The 16048-nt window shown below is 50.9% G+C and overlaps 5 protein-coding genes across 5 annotated transcripts; 4 read left to right on the forward strand and 1 right to left on the reverse strand.

Moving 5' to 3' along the window:
- The first annotated feature begins 739 nt into the window (after positions 1–739).
- Positions 740–4273, forward strand: IAQ61_001999 (uncharacterized protein). The gene is made up of 9 exons (XM_003833812.2): positions 740–1436; positions 1595–1729; positions 1818–2120; positions 2195–2621; positions 2682–2896; positions 3277–3432; positions 3533–3579; positions 3833–3886; positions 3952–4273. The coding sequence occupies exons 1-9, from the start codon at positions 891–893 to the stop codon at positions 4106–4108; spliced, it is 2040 nt and encodes a 679-aa protein (XP_003833860.2). The 5' UTR covers positions 740–890; the 3' UTR covers positions 4109–4273.
- On the reverse strand, positions 4274–5564 carry PUP2 (proteasome component pup2). The gene is made up of 6 exons (XM_003833814.2): positions 5431–5564; positions 5359–5380; positions 5290–5302; positions 5158–5236; positions 4755–5098; positions 4274–4690 (listed from the first exon to the last, which is right to left on the reverse strand). Exons 1-6 carry the CDS (start codon positions 5431–5433, stop codon positions 4414–4416), a joined length of 738 nt encoding a protein of 245 aa, XP_003833862.1. The 5' UTR covers positions 5434–5564; the 3' UTR covers positions 4274–4413.
- Positions 5565–7239: 1675 nt separating this feature from the next.
- Positions 7240–9733, forward strand: IAQ61_002001 (uncharacterized protein; the record flags this gene model as incomplete). Its single annotated transcript, XM_066095356.1, has 6 exons — positions 7240–7313; positions 7452–7520; positions 7586–7692; positions 7742–7840; positions 7965–8770; positions 8822–9733. 6 exons carry the CDS (start codon positions 7240–7242, stop codon positions 9731–9733), a joined length of 2067 nt encoding a protein of 688 aa, XP_065954840.1.
- Positions 9734–11633: 1900 nt separating this feature from the next.
- Positions 11634–12948, forward strand: IAQ61_002002 (uncharacterized protein; the record flags this gene model as incomplete). Its single annotated transcript, XM_066095357.1, has 2 exons — positions 11634–12599; positions 12940–12948. 2 exons carry the CDS (start codon positions 11634–11636, stop codon positions 12946–12948), a joined length of 975 nt encoding a protein of 324 aa, XP_065954841.1.
- A 1946-nt stretch (positions 12949–14894) lies between these two features.
- On the forward strand, positions 14895–15236 carry IAQ61_002003 (uncharacterized protein; the record flags this gene model as incomplete). The annotated part of the gene is made up of 1 exon (XM_066095358.1): positions 14895–15236. The coding sequence occupies one exon, from the start codon at positions 14895–14897 to the stop codon at positions 15234–15236; it is 342 nt and encodes a 113-aa protein (XP_065954842.1).
- Between the last annotated feature and the right edge of the window lie 812 nt (positions 15237–16048).

The following is a 16048-nucleotide window of genomic DNA, read 5'->3' on the forward strand; positions in this document are numbered from 1 at the left end:
CATATCCCAAAAACATATTTGAATCCCCCGCCAAGCCAGCCCCATGCAGCCTCCCTCCCATACCCCAGAAATTCCTCACCGCACCCTTCCACACAGCACAGAACACATTTCCCCCAACCCAAACACACGCACCCGTGCACTGCATACAAAATCCCCAGACCACGCTTACCCGCACCCACACTGCATTACACTATTTACATGCAAAACCACCCGCCCCCGTTCCAATCGGCTCGCCACCCGCCCCGCGCCCCGCCGCCGTCCATCCCATGTAGTTAGCTACCCGGTACCCGCAGATTTTTTTTTTTGATTTTCTGCTTCTATGTTGGTTTCCGACACCCCTGTCATTCTGACGTTTAACGCCTTCCCCACTTTTTTCGTGGTTTTGGTCTTCGGATAAAGGGCTGGTAGAGAGGGTGCCAGGGCTGTACCTGGGCCAGTTCGCTGCTAGCGTGGATGCGCGGAGACGCTAGGCGGGGCGGAAAAGTAGGGGATTGGGCGGGTGGGGGGAGGGGGCTTTTTTTTTTTGGCTAATGCGAGGGTCCGGATAAAGGGCGAGGGGGAGGTGGAGGTGTAACGTAAGGTAACATGCATGCTTGCTCGTGTGTGCCTGTGTGTTCGAGTCACTGGGATTGACTTTTCTTTCGGTAGGGATTCGGGGCGAGGGATGGGATGGGTTGGGTTGGTGGGTGGATATATAGAGTGGGTCGGGTCTGGTGTGGCAGTTGGACAAGACAAGGCTGGAGAAATACTTGATCTTTTTTTTTATTTTTGGATGGTTCTTTGGTGAAAAGCTGGCTAGGCTTCTAGTTCGATGAAGGTCTTGAATTGAATCAGGATAGATCAGAACGGGACAGGATAGCAGTGTATTCGTTTCTCTATGAGTACACGCAATGGCACTCTCTACCACATCCGCATCAGCACCCGCTGGCCCACTACCCTCCACCAACCCTCCCAACATCCACAAACACATGAACAACACTCACTCCGACATCCACTCGACAACTACCAACACCACTATCCCTCCCGAACCAGAACCTAAACGTCCAGAACCACAATATGCCTCCATCATCCGCCCCTCCCAAGATACCCCCCTCAACCTCCACCGCACCACCTCCTCCCTCTCCCACCCGGACATGCCCTGCGTAACCTACACCCCCACCACCGACACAACCCCAACAACAACCACCACTGCTGCCGACGCCATCTACACAAAATTCTCCCCGCGCCGCAAATACATCATCGTGGCTATTGTCTCCTTTTGCAGCTTCCTGGCGCCCGTCAGTTCGACGACGGTGCTGTCTGCGGTGCCCGAGGTGGCGGCCACGTATGGGACGGACGGCAGTGTGATTAATGTTAGCAATGCTTTGTACATGTTGTTCATGGGGATTAGTCCGTGTTTTTATGGGCCGTATGCGGGAATTTATGGGAGGAAGTGGGTAAGTTTTTGTTTTTGGTTCTTGCGCTTCCTCGTCTTCTTCTTCCGGTGAGGTTTTTGGGGGTGGGAAGAGATGTAGACTTCTCCTCCTCCTTCTTCTCCTCCTCCTTCTTCTCCTCCTTCTTTCCAGCAAGACGTTTGCTAATGTCCGTCAAATAGGTATCTGTCGCCAGTGCCACACTCTTCACAGCGTTTTCAATTGGCACGGCATTGGCGCCCAATTTAGCCGCCTTCTTCGTCTTTAGAATCTTGACTGCCTTTCAAGGAACCGCCTTTCTAGTCGTTGGGAGTGCGGTGATTGGGGACATTTACAAGCCTGCAAGTATTCTCTGCTTGTAAAGCGTTACTACTCGCAAAGACACATCCTAACACGCAATTCTAGACTGAACGAGCTACGGCGCTCAGTCTCTTCCTCACTGGCATGTTCGTTGGGCCTGCGTTGGGCCCCTTCATCGGCGGAATCGTCGTCACGTATCGCACCTGGCGTGAGATTTTCTGGCTGCAGTCTGCTTTGGCTGGTGCAGCGACCTTGTTTTGTTTGTTCCTTCAGCCCGAGACTATCCATGAGAAACGCGCGGCTGAACTCGAGGGTCTGCCGGCTCGAGAAAAGGCGGCGAAGATGTGGGAGTGGTTGAATCCTACTCGTATCTTGCGTTTGATTCGATATCCAAATCTTCTTTTGACTGTACGTCGACCAACTCCACTCGAAAAGTCATTTCGTTTCTGAAAGCTGGGTTCAATGCTGATCGTCTGTAATAGTCCCTGGCATCCTCCTCCTTGGTATGGAACATGTATGCCCTCCTCACCCCCATCCGCTACGTCCTCAACCCACGCTTCGACCTTGAAACACCCCTCCAATCCGGCCTATTCTATATCGCACCCGGGTGCGGCTACCTCATCGGGACCCTTGTAGGCGGCCGCTACGCTGATCACATTGTCAAAAAGTACATTCGCATCCGGGGCAAACGCGTGCCCGAAGACCGGCTTCGAAGCTGCGTCGTCTTTCTCGGCGGCATCATTCCAGCATGCATGATTGTGTATGGCTGGAGTGTCGAGAAGAAAGTAGGAGGCATCGCATTACCGGTGATAATGATGTTTCTCCAGGGAGTGGCGCAGTTGTTCTGCTTTCCGAGCTTGAATACGTATTGTTTGGATGTTATGCAAGGGAGGAGTGCGGAGGTGATTTGTACGTATACTTTTATGCCTTTTTTGAATACTTGTGTTTGCGAGTACTAATATGGTCCAGCTGGCAACTATTTCATGCGATATATGTTTGGAGCAGCTGGCTCTGCAGCCTGTCTACCCTGCATTCGAGCAATTGGTGTGGGTTGGTTTTCGACTATTAGCGCTATGTTTCTTGTTGCGGGGGCTACTGGTACGTATGTGACTGCATGTTATGGGAAGCAGTGGCGTGTGGCTATTGATGATAAAAAGGCGGCGAAGAAAGAAGGGGAAGGCCAGGTATAGAGGGATTTTTTCATGAATATTGACGATCCTTGGATGTAGACGATAATCTAATAGCATTAGCTTTGAGATCAGATGAAAATCCATACTTTTCCAGACTGTCATCCAGACTATCAGTATCGAAATTGGCAGAATCAATCGATTCGCGTTGATGTGAGATATGTTCAGCACCGTACGGAAAACCCTATTCGACGGCTTACAGCCAGAACAACTATAAAGTCCTCAATCAAATAGTTACTGAAAACAATAATTCCAAAGTTGCTGTGCAAAGGACTCGACAAAACATTCACGTACATATAGCACTACCAGAAATAATCCCCATCCTCACAACCTGCTGACGACCCGCAAAATCCCGACCACCCTGATTGGTCGCCAAGCCCCATCGCCCGTCCGCCCTCCCGCACCTCCCAGACCTCAAACCATTTCCCGCCCAGCACATCGACAACGAGAAAACGACACCGCCCAACTCCTCACCGCCCACAAAGATGTCCTCCACGGCCTTTCCGCACCATGGCAAGACGCCCGCTGCTACTGTAAGCTTGTCTTCCACCGGGTTAATGGCCCTTTGGGGCGATTGGGGCAGGAGAAGGAGGGAATGACGCAGTGTGATGGATGGCTAATAACGTGTGACAGAGCATGCGCAGTCCGTACAAGGCGTACAGAAGTCCTTTTGGTCCTCAGTATGTGTATTTTTTTGGTGTCGCAAGAGAGAGAGAGAGGACGGGAGGTGTGGAGGAGGGTGTTGGGGGTGTGGCTATGGAAGAGGAGGATAGCTTGGGTGCTTTGTGTTGAGCGACGAGAGACTGCAAGAATTGGCTTGCGCGGAGTGTGTTTGCGTCGGGGCGACATGTCGAGGATGCGCGGGGGGACATTGCAATTGGTGTCGCATCGTGTGTGTGGAACTGTGGGATGAAGCTAACGTTCTACCTCTAGGTACAAGATTGCAAAGCACTACCACGGCATCACCGTTAACACGCTCATGAAGTAGTACGTCTACCTTCTTCGCTGCACCCTTCTTCCAAAAAACCACAGACAACTGACCCCTCCCCCAGTGGTGTCCTCGCTGGAGGCTTCGGCGGCGCAGCCGGTTTCTTCGCCCTCTTCTTCTTCGCCGAGGTGCCAAAGGTGCGCGACGACATCATGAAGAAGATTCCGGTCCTGGACAAGTTCTTCACAAATGAGATTCCGCCAGAGGACAACCCGTTTTAGATGCATTGCGTTGGTGGAAGGATGATGTACTATATGGAAGCGTGGTGGAAGCATTGACTTGGAAAAGCATGCTGTACATTAGCGGCTGCAATTGCGGAATAGACATTTCTTCATGTTAAGAATCATTGAGTCCGCATCATATGATGTCCATTGTGGTCACTTCTGAGGTGCTAATTGTCAGGCATTGCTTCATTTTCTCATGACAAGAACGTATCGCTCAAGATGCTATGATATCCCTTTGCAGGCGGTGCAGCCGCCCATGTCCCTCTTGGAGTTGGGCTTGGAGTCAGCGACCTGTCGAGGCTCTAGTTTGTAGGCAGCCTTCCGACTACCTCTTCCATCTCCGCATCAGTATAGATCCTGAAGCCTTTGTCCTTGGTCACGCTTGCCAATTGTACATTCTTGCTGTCCAGCTTTTCTTCCATGACCTGCTTCAATGTCTTGAGGGCTAGCACCTCGGCCTCGGGCAGGGTAAGTGACTTGTGGAATTCGTTCTGGAGCTCAGCTTGCGCGCCCTCGGATCCAGAGCCAATGGCCTTGGCATCGTAGCGGTAGAATGTGCCAGATGGCTCGGCATGGTATCTGAAATTCGGAGTTAGCATTTTGCATGTACCCAGGTATGTGGATGCAAATCGCTATGACGTACAGACTTGGACCGTCCTCATCGTAACCCGCAATCAGTAGCGCCACACCAAACGGCCTGCTCATGATGCTCTCCTCGCCCTCCGCACCTTCGCCAAATCGCAGCGCCAAATCGCATATCGCCTGCGTGCAGCTCTCGACGCGCAGGGGCTCGTTGTAGTTGAAGGCGTGGTTCTGGCTCTCGACGCGGGCATGCTCGACCATGCTTCGTGCGTCGGCTTGTAGGCCGGACATGGCACACCCGATGTGGCGGTCAATTTCGACAATCTTCTCGACAGAGCTGGTCTCGAGGAGGGTGGAGGTCACGCGCTTTTCTACACCGAGAATCACACCTTCGCCTGTTGCTACCTAAGCATATTGTCAACCATTCGGCCTTGGATGAGTGGGCGGGTAGATAAGACACGTACGCCTATCGCTGTTGAGCCGAGCTTGATGGCTTCTAGGGAGTACTCGACTTGGAAGAGGCGGCCTTCGGGGGAGAAGGTGCTGTGACTGTGTGAGCGGGACGTTCGTGGGGCATTCTCTGGACATGTACACACTTAATACCGCGATCTGGGATACATGATTAGCTCATTTTCCGTTATTTTCACAAATATTCATCTTCTTACCATACTCGCTTCGTGCTATGAACTGTTTACATTAGTAGAAATACTTCCGGGCGGGGCTCGATGTATGCGTACCATGGTGGCTGATTGTGTCGAGAGTTTGGCGGTGGAGATGGGGGAGAGTTCACGAAGTCGGCGGTATCAGCAAAATCCTGTGACAGGCGTATGTGGGTGTAGAGGATTTGTGTGAGAGGCGCTGTAGATGTTTCTTGACACTGAGCTGCAAGGCAACATGAGCCGCGACAACGAGCTAGAGCTTCGTGCCAAGACATCACAGCTCTGACCAGACAATTGCTTCCCCGCCGACAACACTCAAGGTAGTTACCTGTTTATGCACATTATCAATATCCCTCATCTAGTTAAAGTACCGATGGCCTTATTCAGCCATGGATGTTCGCGCTGGAAATGATGACTCCCTTCGCTCTATCGATGTTGTGTTCATTCATACTGGCAATCCCTTTACCAGCACCTTTGGGGTGAAGGACCACGCGCGTCATATCGTATAAGTCCAAGGCACAGGGCCTCCTGACGAGACTTGATGTGATCACAGCCTGCTTGCCGTGCCACGATGCCTGATGTAAGGCCATTGGGAGTAACCTTGGCAATCCTGTAGAATCTCAGAAGGATTGCGCTCGCTACCGTTCGTGGTGCAGCTTGGTGGCTTACTCAATGTCCCAGATATTTGTGACCATATGAATCGGCCCATAGTTATTGGAATTATCATAAACTTCTTTCGGTCGTCGAGCTGCAGCACACGTTGCACCTGCGTACGTAAAAGGGTGCTTCTCGACGTGCTCAGAGCCAGCAGGTACGACGCAGAAAGTATATGAGTTGTTCGCGTCTCGACACCCTTTTCACACACGATCGATCTTCTTTTTGTCTGCATAGTTGCGACTGCCAAATCTTACTTCCATACTCGACACATTGGCCATGTGTAGGCACACGCAGCTGATTCTCCTCATCCTATGAATTCATACAGAATCGACGCCTTTTTCTGCAAGACAGGCTTCGAAGCCTCCAGGCTCGTGGGCTGCCTACAGAATATCGAAGCCCAACTCTTCCTCACGAGCCATGCGGCCTCTGCGGTGGATCGTCAAGGAGGCAGTAGATCGCCTATCTCCATCAGTCGATCACCATGACCAGCCCAACTGCTACTTCGCGAGCTCTCGCCCTCCCCGTCAAGCCTACTACGTAAAAAGCACCGTTACCGGACGCATCTAAGGGTTTGCTTCGCTTGTGGCATCCTGGCAGCAAAATGCAGCATTTACTAATTCTGGATGGAACTCTTTAGCGTTCCAAGTCAGACCAGGTTCGCAGGACGCCATCCTCCTTCAGCATCCCGATAGCTAGGGTCGGCTCACACTTATACTCTGGGTTTTTTTATACTACAATCGTCTACGAACATGAAGCGATGTAACAGACCGAAGCTATTCGGCACACCACAAAATCGTGGAACAGAATTGGACGGATGCACCACCTTTTATCGATGCTGAGCGGTGTCCTTACGCAACTTCAATCTCATATCGAAGCAAGCCATTGTGTACATCCGGTCCACTTTTCGAAACAGTACTTCAACTAGTCAAGCGAGCACTATACACACATAGCTGGCCTAACAAGGCTTGCCACATCACTTGATGCCTTGCATCAAAAGCGTCTTTCAGCGGATGCAACCCTCCTAAGCATCAGATCCCGGCTCGCCTGCCCCGGTCATTCGCCTATCTGGTTTTGCCTTCACCACATCTGATAAGATGAAATTATTTCGCCGAGTTATTAAGCAATGATATCGTTAGGTAATGGGAAGAATACACATAGTCCTGGCAATAGACGTTGTAGGCGCATTACTAGTGCGGCATCGTACATATACGATCGGTAGAAGGTCTTGCCATGGGGGCTTGGAAGACCATTCTAGTCCCTCAAGGCTTCGTTGAAGGATTCTGCGTCGCTCGGAACATGCCATGGTAATGGAAACGCACATATCCCCACCGCTACAACCTTGTGAACCGGCATCAAAGGAGACTCAAAAGCATTCGGCCAACAGACACATTTGACAGTATCGCTCAAATTAGCACAATGGCCTCTTAGCTGCATATACCAAGTTCTCTGGGCAAGATTTTCGAAAACGTACAAAGTACCCGTGCGCTCCTCCCATATAATCTAGGTTCTATGTAAGATTGGTCTTCGCTATCGAACTACGAGATCGAACCATGGATGCTAAAGTTCTCTTCTGCAGATTGCTTTCACTCAGCATTCTGATTCAACTCAGCGAAGCTCAATTGCCCTCGGTCTGGAAGCCCGATGATATCATTACTTTTTTTTGCTCGCGATGGTATCACCAGTGTAATCGTCACAAAAACCGTACCAGACAAACGCATGCTGACTGAAACAGCTGTTGTCAAGAACGATGTCTTGCATGTTTATGGCGGAATACAAACCTTTAATGTCCCAGACCTCAGCGTGAAGTCGACGAATAACACGCTTGGACACAGTATGTATATCACATCCACGACCATTCATTGCGTCCAGAAAGGAAAGGCACGCTTTGCGTGATGCGTCTTACGCACCAATTTGAGCATCGATACCGTCATGTGTTATTTCTAACGCACCAGCAGATCCATTTCTTCTCCAGGTCGATCTCGCAAACTCATGGGACTGGCAAAAGAATATGTCATGGCACTCTATCAATGTCGCAGAAAACCCTAAAACGGGAGCCCATGTGCGACACGCTATGGTAAATGGCGCCATGTATGCTGGGCCTTACAATTCCACCAACATCTGGACATATGGTGGCACCACGTTCAGAGGAAATAAGTCATTCCTTGACTCTGACAAGCCATATGCGAATCAATACCCACTGTGGTCATTCGACGATGAGACGAACAACTGGGATCAATTTGATCTGGGACAACTTACAACACCCAGTCGTGGACTATCTGCCCAGGCTCCAGACCAAGGCTTAGCGTTCTACCTCAATGGCCAGATCGATAATGGTACTGAACCGAATACTTGGGCTGGTGGCGATTCCATATCGCTCCTTGAAGGCATGATGGTTATCGATCTGGCGCATCAGACTGCGAGGAACGTTTCTACATCAAGCCTGAGGACATCGCAGCCTCGTTCAAGTGGTGCTATGCAGTATGTACCAGGCGTTGGCGACAGTGGGGTGCTGGTAGCTTTGGGCGGCAGAATGTATGGTGGAATGCGCACTTTGACCTCGCAAGACAAAGGAAGTCTTTTGACTTTCGATACGATTGATGTATACGATATAGCCTCTTACAGTGTTGACTCTGGTGCCAATGGCACGTGGCATCAACAAAGAGCCTCCGGTGACATACCACCTCCTCGGATCGATACTTGTACTGTAGTTGCATCTGCCCCAGACAACTCAACACACAACATATACTTGTATGGCGGATGGGTGAGAATGGTCTTCCTTACAGCTCACAAGGCATATGCTGACATTGGGAAGGATCCGACTGGCAATGAGAACAAGTGGTATGATGATATTTACGTATTAACCCTTCCATCTTTTACTTGGATCAAGATGTATCAGGCAGAGTCGCCCAGGTACGGCCATACTTGCCATCTAGTAGGTCGCCAATTACTCACAATCGGTGGACACAACGTTCGTCGAAATCAGACCAACATGTGCGATTGGGAGACGCAATCGATTGCCATTCTGGACTTGCCTTCAATGACTTGGGGCAGTGTGTTCAATGCTACAAACGGAGAGTATGAGTTGAGTCCTGCTATTGTTGAAAAAGTAGGCGGGACATCTCGAGGCGGCGCAGCCATGAAACAACCGGTCGTAGGTTGGTCATCACCAAAGCTAGAAAGCATCATGAGCAGTACCCGCATCTATTCGAACGTGAATGGTACTATCGACATAATCCGGGCTACACCAACTACCTCTATTACGAGAACGAATAAGCGGACTGCCATTATTGCAGGTGCGACGGCTACTGCTGTTCTATTTCTCTTCATAAACTGTGTAACTTGGATTCTCTATCTTCGTCGCAGGCGCCAGAGTATCGATGGCCTCACCAAACAGACTATAGACGATAGAGACTGGCCCGAAATTCAAGAAGTGGAAGGAAAGGCCAAGTTCGAGCTTTCACCGGACGAGAAGCGAATCTATGAGATGAAAGGCGAGGACTGGCGACACGAGGCTCCGGATACACGGGTAAGAGCCGAAGCGGATCCAGGGAACGCAGTCACGCATGCTTTTGAGTTGCCAGCGACAAACTTTAGCAAAGACGGCAAGTGGGGCGTGCCTATTATAAAAGAGCCAACGCCTTGTTCGTCGAGACGAGCTAGTACTGTAGCTGGTGGGACGGTTGTGTCTATTGTAGCTCGAAAGGATAGCTCAGACATGGCGTGAGGGGAAAAATCGAGCCCCATCTTTGAGAAAGCATCTAGATCAATCTGAAAAGAGTGTAATAGGACTTTGGTGCAGTGACACTGATTCATTGAAAGGTTTCCGTATGCACATGGGTACCGGTAGATATCTCGCAGCGAATGATGGGAGGCCATGAGCAAATCACGTGACTAAGACAGTAACACACTCATGCTGCATCCCGAGACTAGTAAATCACCGGCACTGATGCTACTCTTCTCATCTCACTTTTGGCACATGGACAGCACTCCACGTTCACCTCGTACAACACAGCCAATTGTGAGAGCACAAGATGCACGCCTCATCCACGGCAAGTGACACGGCGCTCCAATCCCGATGCCATGGCGCCACCTCATTGTCAATGGTACCGTATGGCCTAGGCTGTCGCAACTGTAGCGTCGGCGCCATTCTGTCGTCTTCGGGCCCGGAGAACATATTGCGCGTTGTCTGTGGCATTGTCATTGCTCATTTGGCTCCGATCGTTGATTGATGCTGTGCAGCTCGCCCGTAACGGTACCGGTACCGGTAGATCCTGTGGCTTGGGGCGGAAAGCTTGTTACTCGCTTCGCTTTGCTTTACTATACTTCACATGAGAAGTTGCCGCGCAAACAATAAATGCAAGATGCAACGACGGACGGGCAAGACAGGAGGTTGTGGTTTGTGCGGCGCACATGGTGTTAATGTTGATATTGATGATGCGCATTCGTGGTCCAGGAGGAAGTTTATTTTTGGCATGGGGGATACCGGTACGTGCCCCCGCGTCTGGAACGGATGGGTGACGTCGGTGCCAGAGCGGTTGAATAGGCTTTTTCTCCGCGGCGGCCAATGACTGGGCAACCGGTTCGCAGGGGGGTGTAAAGTTTGGTAGAGGATCCAGATTGGACGTTTCGTGAATCTAGTGGAAAAGGTTGGGTTTCTGTTGCATGACCGAGTGAAAGAAGTGGGATGGAGTGGCTGTGTGGCTAATGATGCACAATCCGATGAAAACAGAGTGAGTATCTTCTGATACTATATCTTGATGAAGAGTGAATTAAGCACTTGAGATACTGGCACTGAGTCGGTAATTACTTCAGGTGTAAGCATGAATAGCCCTCTTGCTCTAGGCAGTTCTATGGTATCTTGAATTACTCACCACTACCATATCCTCCAAGTTTACCGTTGCCAACTTACTGTAGAGTCAAAGATGCACGTATCTCTTGCAATGGTTCCTTTCATAACTGTTGGAAGTGCTTCAAACGAAGATGGATGTTTCCGTCCTGGTAGTAGATAACGGCTCGTTCTAGCGAGGTTCTATCCTGGATTACTAAAAATACCGGTACAGTTTACGGTCGGTAGGGGTTTGTGTTCCAGACGGAGATTTTTGCCATTGTTGTACTGCATCACATATTCCTCTTGTGTGCGTGCGTAAGTCATACCTCAATTTCTTTCCTATTTGATTTCTCCAACGATTGATCCAGTACTCCCAGCCTCCCCCTATACTAAGATGGTGTGCAGCCGATAGAGGCTCGACAACTAGCAGGCGATGTGAGTGTCAGTGCAAGCCATGAAGTTGCAGGGTGTACAAACGGGAGTTAAACTAGGGCGACTGTCCTGTGTACTGGAAAGGGATCAGGTTGGCTGGCTGGATCGGGGCCAGAAGCGGCATTTTTCTCTTTTTTTTTTCTTTGTCAAGTGCGTTGAGGGTACTGCGCCTGCTTGAGTTACCTATAGCCCTACCGGTAACCATCCGACGTCACCCGCCGATAAATACTTCTTGTTGCTGCATTCCTGAGAAGCCCCGTCTGCTTCCTATTCAACAATTTCTCGTCCACCTTTTTAATCACTCTCAGCTGCCTTTCATCTCTTTCGCAGTATCAACGTTCTCAGCCCTACAACTTCGTCCATAATGCGTGTCTCTACTTTTGCCCTGGCTGCAGCCAGTCTCCTATCAACAGCCAGCGCTGCTATCAAAGGGTTCAACTATGGAGCCCAATTCAACAACGACCAGGCCAAGACCCTTGTCGATTTTGAATACGAATTCAACGCCGCGAAGCAGCTTCCTGGCACCGATGGATGGACCAGTGCTCGTCTGTACACCATGGTCCAGCATGGCACCGCGAGCAACGTCATTGAAGCTATCCAGGCTGCCATCAACACCAACACCACGCTCTTGCTCGGCTTGTGGGCCTCGGCTGGCCAGGCGGTCATCAATAACGAGCTTGCTGCTCTCAAGGCTGCTGTTCAGCAATACGGCACTGCTTTCTCTGACTTGGTTGTCGGCATCTCCGTTGGCAGCGAGGATCTTTACCGCATCACACCCACCGGCATCGAGAACAAGGCTGGCCCTGGTGCCCAGCCCAACGAGTTGCTCAGCTATATCCAGCAGACCCGTGATGCTATCAAGGATACTGCTCTCGCAGGCAAGCCCATTGGACACGTTGACACCTGGACAGTCTACGTCAACGCCTCCAACAACGCTGTCATCTCCGCCCTCGACTTCATCGGCATGGACGCGTACCCCTACTTCCAGACAACAATGGCCAACAGCATAGGAAGTGCTAGCCAGCTGTTCTTCGATGCTTACCACGCAACTGTCGGTGCTGCTCAGGGCAAGCCTGTCTGGGTTACCGAGACTGGATGGCCTCTGACGGGAAAGACTTTGAACCAAGCTGAGGCTAATACGGGCAACGCCCGCATCTATTGGGAGGATGTCACATGCCAATTGGTCAAGGACAACGTTAATCTCTACTATTACACTCTCCAGGATGTCCAGTACGGCAATCCCAGCCCGTCATTCGGCATCAAGCCTGCTGGCGATCTCATGAGTGCTCAGCCATTATTCGATTTGTCCTGTCCTTCTAGCGCTAAGCCGGTAAGCTAGTTTCTTCCGTTACTTCTGTCGTCTTCGCTGTCCCCACTTTTATCCTTTTTCCTTTACAACTTTACGATCATTTTGTCTGTTCTCCTCTACCTTCTACCTGCCAGCTACTCACAATGTGATTGTCCTTGCACATCTCGACGTCAGCCCGTACAACTACCAACCTGGGCCATATGGTCTCACGGTTGGGCTGCACGGACTAACGAGTATGCGAAGTCGTCACCTATCGTGTCACGCTCGGCAAGCCGTGGTATTGGATCCACGACAGGTTTGTCTAGTAAGAGCGATGAAGTTGTCTATTCCTTCCTCGGAAATGTGAACTGACCCTATATAGCGCAACTAAGTACTCTTCCAACACCAACACCGACCATCATCACCGTCACAACATCTGGTCGTCTACCGCCATCAGTGGGCCCTCTTCCGCCATCTACCTCCTACTTGACTCTTCCCGACCTGCCTCTGCCCCACGTACCCCGTGGAATTCCTTCACCTTTCCAAGCGCCAATCCTCATTGTACCCTTTGAAAAAGCCAACCCAAAGAAAGTCCTCGCGGAAGAGTACACTGCTCAACTCTCACCCATTGTCTCTACCATCTTTGTGTTCAACATTGATCCCGCGTACCAAGGCAAAACCTGCACACTTGCCCTTCACGTCCCTCTGGCCTTTGATTTTTCTGCTTTCAGTCCGCTGCACATCAATGCGCCTGGCGGGGTCACCGTCTCCCGTGTCGACAATGCGGTTCCTATGCTCAGCGCTTCAGGACCCGTGGGTAGTGTTGCCTCTGTCGATTTTGGCCATGACTACAACATTGCCAGCGGTCCGTGTGAAGGCGGTCAGAGAGTCGGGTACCAGGTTGATTCGGTTGGGGGGTTGACGATGGATTTCTTTCAGCTGGTGAATCCGCCTCTGGGCTTCTTTTTGTTGGTCAATTAGGCTGTTGTGAGGTATTTGTGTTGATGGGACGGGGATGATGGTGATGATGGTGATGATGGTGTTGTTGCCGTCGGTGGAGATGCTATTCTAATGACGCCATTAGCTATAAAAGTCCCAGATTCTAGTTTGTAATGTATGTTCAATAATCGATTTGTTAAAACAAAATCTTTGGTGTGCAGTTTTTTTATCTCTTTTGTGGCTGCAGAGTTCCACATTTCCGTCTTCCATGAACAAGATGGGGGCTTTAAAATTTACAACAAATCGTCTCAAAGACTAAACGCCGTCTTCAACAAAACGGTGAAATAGCCACCCATATCTCCCATTCTCTCTCGCTCCAAAACTACGAATCCAGTTCATTCCCTTACTCCGCAACAAAATGCATCACCCCCTCACATAACCACACACGCATCCCCAACATCAGGTCCCTCACCCATCCTCTCCTTGCCCAGACTTCTTAACCCCACAGCCCTCATCCCCAGACTCCCCCTTTTGCCGCGCCCTATCACCGCCCCGCGCCCCAACAGCCCCAGCCCGAAAACGAGAATCGCAGCGAGGAAAACGAGCAGTGTGAGGATGAGCAGGGTATGGAGTATATAGTGCTGTGTGTGGTTGGGGAATGTTATGCGGTAGCCCGGGGCAGGCATTTTATCGTAGTTTATTCAGTGTGCTTCGCGGGGTTGTGCTGTTTGAATTGCTGACGGTGGGGATGGTGATGGTAGGGGCGGGATCGGAGCAGGATGAAGCTTTTGCAGTAGTGGAGTATCGATACGGTTTTCCATTCTAGTGGGTGCGGAATTCAAGGGGAGTGATGGGGAGTGTGAGGAATGGAGGTGTTGGTGCTTGTGCTGTTCACGTTGAGGATGAGAGGGTGAGCAGTGTCGCTGTTCTCGAGGATTAAAGGTTAGATGGTGGATGTATGGATGGTTTTGATTGGAGGATGGGTAGTGAACAATGGGAAGATGGGGCGTGGATGGTGGTGGTGATCTGGGCTTGCTTTGTTGAAGATGGGATTGTGTTCTTGGAATCAAGGGAGGGTTGATTTTGTGTGATTTGTTGCTTTCTTGCCGTCTTTTCTTGACTTTTTTTTTCTCAGCGGGTGGTGCTGGATCGTAGACGTCTATCTGCCCAAGTTTTACAGAATGCTTTGATGGATTCAATCGTCAGATTTCTTTACCTCGTCGTAACGCAAGTTGAAACTCGACAGAAACAACGTCATTAACCTCTCAACCGCAATCCCATCACTATCACCTTCCCTCCCCTCCCCAAAAGCAGCACCCCAAAACTCCCCTCCCTCCCCACATCACCGCCCTAAACAACCCATCCACCTATCCATCCAACCCTTCCGCAAACGGAACAATGCCAACAACCCATAACCCCTCTCCAACCCTTACCAAACGTCACCCTACCAACCCATCACAAAACCCTCATGCGCCCACATCCACCAAGAAACCCCAAGAGAACCAAGAAGAACACAGTGAAATAACGTACCCACGTTCCAAGGCCGAGACACCACGCACATGGTCGTATTTCCCCTCGTGCTGGATTACCTCAACCACCCTACCACTACTACTAGCCTACCTGTATACCATCTCTATACGTGACCTTCAAGCCAAGTACAGATCCTGGTCCAGCATAGCGTGGCGTGTCAAGTCCTATCCCATCCCCAAAGCCCCAGACCTACCCCCCACAACACCATAAATCTCAAACCCTACCCCCCGCAGCCTCCACAAGACACGCAGGACCGAGATGTGAGATCGCCACAGCAGGGATATTCTAGACCGCTGTGTGTTGTGCCGGATAGTTGGGGGGGAGGCGGAGGAGGAGGAGGAAGAGGAGGAAGAAGGGCTCCAGTCTAGATGAATCCAATGTCTCACACCCGTCCTTTTCCAAGGCAATAACAGAAAAGCAAACATAAACGCCAAGACAAAGAGAAAAAGAGAAACAAAGAAACAGAAACAGAAAAATAGGAAAATAAACAGCAACCGGTCATCCAAGCCCAACCCCCCATCCCCAAAGCCGCGAGCTCCCACCATACCCATCCTCCCCTACCCAAAAAGAGAAAAACACAATTCACAAACACAACCGCCCGCCCACAAAAAACCAGCTAACCCAAACCCCGGAATGTCCCCCCAACCCCGGGACCCGGGTGCCCAGACCACCAGCATAAACGTCGCACACATACTGAACGGGGTCCGTGGTCCCAGGTAACGGGTCGGGCGAGATTGCGGGTTTGTGTGTGGGGGGGATGGAGGGTGGAATGTGGAATGTGGATGAGCTGGATTGTGTGCGATGTAGTGAGTATTGAGATAGGAGGTCGTTTGATAGTGAGGGGGAAGGGTGGAAGGGTGGAAGGGGGGAAGGGAGGAGGAGGGAGGAGGAGGGAAGTAGTAGGGAGTAGGGAGGGGGTGAGGGTGGAGGGTGGAAGAGGGGGTGGGGGGTAGATGTGGTGGTGATGGAATAGGAAGAGGAATAGGGAGAAGGAGAGTAAGAGGAATAGGGAGAGTAAGAGG

This window comes from Plenodomus lingam, assembly GCF_022343315.1.
Source record: "Plenodomus lingam strain CAN1 chromosome Unknown contig_13, whole genome shotgun sequence".
NCBI lineage: Eukaryota > Fungi > Ascomycota > Dothideomycetes > Pleosporales > Leptosphaeriaceae > Plenodomus > Plenodomus lingam.

Coding starts and splice junctions, on each gene's coding strand:
- PUP2 (XM_003833814.2), bottom strand. Junction 5,099..5,157: donor TCGGCTCAACAGCGATAGGC/GTACGTGTCTTA, acceptor CAATATGCTTAG/GTAGCAACAGGCGAAGGTGT. Junction 4,691..4,754: donor GATGAGGACGGTCCAAGTCT/GTACGTCATAGC, acceptor TCCGAATTTCAG/ATACCATGCCGAGCCATCTG.
- IAQ61_001999 (XM_003833812.2), top strand. CDS start 891: ATGGCACTCTCTACCACATCCGCATCAGCACCCGCTGGCCCACTACCC. Junction 1,730..1,817: donor TTCTAGTCGTTGGGAGTGCG/GTGATTGGGGAC, acceptor ACGCAATTCTAG/ACTGAACGAGCTACGGCGCT. Junction 3,433..3,532: donor GCAAGACGCCCGCTGCTACT/GTAAGCTTGTCT, acceptor AACGTGTGACAG/AGCATGCGCAGTCCGTACAA.